General features: G+C 35.7%; 1 protein-coding gene across 1 annotated transcript; it reads right to left on the bottom strand.

The window, feature by feature from the left end:
- Nucleotides 1-43: 43 nt before the first annotated feature.
- LOC118750369 (heat shock protein 27) lies at nt 44-1,394 on the bottom strand. Its single transcript, XM_036485089.1, has 2 exons — nt 960-1,394; nt 44-903 (listed from the first exon to the last, which is right to left on the bottom strand). Exon 2 carries the CDS (start codon nt 825-827, stop codon nt 246-248), a length of 582 nt encoding a protein of 193 aa, XP_036340982.1. The 5' UTR covers nt 828-903; nt 960-1,394; the 3' UTR covers nt 44-245.
- Between the last annotated feature and the right edge of the window lie 1,870 nt (nt 1,395-3,264).

Genomic DNA, 3,264 nt, shown 5'->3' with positions numbered 1-3,264 from the left:
ATAAGACACATATAAAAATACGTAAATAAACTTTTATGACTCATTTATTTTGCATTTGTACTTATTAGCATTTTCAAACTGTTTGTTTACATATATATCTAGTATTAAATCTATTTTTTGACTTTTGGTGCACGTTGAATCAAAGTGCACTCACATCTCGAATTATATAAATATATATATATATATTTTTCACAATTAATTGCAATAATGCACATCCATAAATAGTCTTCTTTTATTAGATTTTCTCATTTCCAGGGCAACGCCAATTTACCTGTTTCATGCACTCGTACCAAACGCTCATTCGGAGTATAGTACTTTGTTGGTGGCGGAGGTGGAGCTTTGATTGTCAATATACCATCTGATGATAGATTGGAAATCACATCGTTGGCATTGAATCCTCGTGGCAGTAAATATTTTCGAATGAAATGTCGTTCGACCAGTCCATTTCCGTCGTTTCGCTTCTCGTGGTTTCCCTGCACAATCACATAGTCATCGGTGGTTTTCACCACGATTTCATGCGGTTTAAATTGGCGCACATCGATGTCCACCTGAAACCCCTTTTCATCTACGTGCACTCGCTCACCAGCATAGTAGTTATCCCAACGCATCGGATATCTCCAATCTAGTAACGATGACTGTATTAGCTGATTGCGAACCCGACGTGTAACCAGGTCATCTAGTGGACGAAGCAGGCGATCGGAAGAGGGCCACCACAATCTTGTATCATCCCAGAGATAGGGGTAAAGTTGAAAATCGTACGGTGAATAGTAACGCGGTCGATCGAGTTCACGCGCGAAACCGTCATAAGTGGTCGGCACGAGTGTCATTTTTGTTTATAAATATGTAATTTTGTTTATAATAGAATTTGATTGAACTAAATTTTGAATGGAATAGTTGTTAGACCTACGGCGAGAGTGGATTTTATGAAAAACTTGCTAGTGAAATTGCGCCTTTTATACCTTTAGGTTGGCGCCGTTCTATTGCACCTTGTGTCGACGTCATTGCAACTGCAGTGGTTGTCGTCATGTGGGCCTGTCGGAAATTTGTTTGCAAATGGTGCGCTTACTTTGAGGAGGTTTTTATGATCACTGATTATTCAGATATTATTCCTTTATGGAGGCAGTAGAGGTCTGCATGATTATATAAAAAGGCAGCATGTTAATAATCGGCGAGTACAGGCTACTAAACGGTAAATTTTGCGGCATCATCATGTTAGCATCATGTTATGACATGACTAGTTACTAGGCAGCTTAAACCATGAAATTCTGCGACTTTTTCACTTACCGATCAAGCACTGTCAAAATCATTAAGATCGGCGCTTTGTATGGTATATGTATCTGCCATGCGAGTGATTGTTTAGATATGGATTTTTGATATACATACAAATATGTATATAAAAGTCTTCTATCCCAGTAGATAAGGTCAAAAATTTGTTTACCCTATTTATTTGCCATAAATTAAAAGTTCACAATGAAAATCAATTTATTTTAATGTGTAGCTCCCAAACAACTGAATAAAAATGCAGTAATAGTGAAGTTAACTTTTCTGATGTTCATGAAAGGTATGCGGCTTTTTTAATGTTAAATTCAGAGGCCTTGGGGTCATTATTTACAAATCGTACACATTTTGTGACTTTATAATTTCGATTCGGCTAAAACTTTTATATTAGTTGTATGCACTTAAAGGTGAAAAGGTGACAAGCAGTGTTGCCAGGTCTTCGGCATGAGAAAACTTCCTCTTGGTCTGAAAAAACGTCATTTCCTACCCAAAAACGTATTTTCCCTGTATGCACACGGAATTGTTCTTATTAAACTTTTGTTGTATACAAAGGTACACATGTACGTAAGGTATATTAAAATGTCAATTCGACAGAGCACATTTAAAATTCATTGGTGGTATTCACCAAAGCGAGCAAGTGGCCTGGTACTCTGGCAAACAGCAGATGAGCTCAAGCAACGACTGTTGACAACAATTTGGTGAATACCACTATTGTAAACTGGTTTGAGATCGTTAATATAAAAATCATTTTATACACACACTTGTGATCAGCTGATTAAGTCATCAACATTTTGATCGATTTTGGCTGTTTTTCTTTTGTTTATTTAATGTTTATTATTTTTTCATAAAATCCTAGCTCATTATATAACTAACACAATATAAATCCACATTTCAAACTTTGTGAAAAAATTAGCTGGATTTTCAAAGTTTTTATTCAGATTTTAGAATTTTTTTGAGTATGCTAAAGAATTGCGTTGATTTTTAATGTTTTTTTTTTTGTAGACATTTGGTTAGGTGGTCGGTTGTCGAAATTGCTAAACTACGTTTTGCTAAGAAGGAACATAGTGCTTTTGAGAGCGTGCGTGTTGCAATAGATCGGCTCTACCTGATTTGACTTTTAATATGCAATTGCAAACATTGTAATAAGCCTTGTAACCTCAAGTGTTTACACAACCAGCTTTTGAATGCGGGATCCTTGGTCCAAGAATAAAAAAAAAGCGCGTACGCTTGGTTTGCATCATATTTAAGTCATATGTGCCCAAAGAATAAATATCTTTTGAGGCACCTACTGCAAAAAACAAAGCTTGTACAGATTTATTAAGAAATTAATCATCAGTTGTACTTACAAGATTTAGTAACAAATTTGCCGAAAGAGTGAGCGTAAGTACTTACTCTACAAGCAAATAGAACGCTATACATTGAATGCACTGTACATAGATAAAAATTACTGGGAAGTTAAAAAACGACAATTTTTACACAAAAAAACGTCCAAATGACGTTAAAAACATCAACCTGGCAACGCTGGTGACAAGTCCATTTTTTGAAATTGATCAGGAGAGACGAAAAATAGATGTAGTTTCGCATAATAATAATAATAAAAATAATAATAATCCCAACAGTTTTGCCCTCCGTTCCTGCCACAGTTGCCAACCGTCCCGTTTTCAGCGGGACTGTCCTGGATTTTCGAGCTATGTCCCGGTCCCGGTGCAACACATGCCGGGACGCAAAATGTCCTGGTTTTGGCAAGAAAAAATGTTATACATCTCGTTGTAATAAAATAGAACTTTTAAAATATGTACAATTAAGGTAGTCAAATTGTTCAGAAGACAGTTTTTCGACAAATCGAATGAAATTTTCGGTTTCTCTAGATAATTCTAAGAGAAAATGTAGAAGAAACTATAAGTCGGAAATTAGTGTCTAGCCTGCGCATTTTTTAAAGAAAAATTTACTTGTTCTCAAAATTTTATTTTTTCGTTATATGCCGGT

The sequence above is a fragment of the Rhagoletis pomonella genome, unplaced genomic scaffold, assembly GCF_013731165.1.
Source record: "Rhagoletis pomonella isolate Grant_MI unplaced genomic scaffold, Rhpom_1.0 Rhpom_scaffold_00216, whole genome shotgun sequence".
Taxonomy (NCBI): domain Eukaryota; kingdom Metazoa; phylum Arthropoda; class Insecta; order Diptera; family Tephritidae; genus Rhagoletis; species Rhagoletis pomonella.
The sequence above is the reverse complement of the archived record's forward strand: the minus strand, read 5'-3'. Positions and strand labels throughout refer to the sequence as shown.

Coding starts and splice junctions, on each gene's coding strand:
- LOC118750369 (XM_036485089.1), bottom strand. CDS start 827: ATGACACTCGTGCCGACCACTTATGACGGTTTCGCGCGTGAACTCGAT.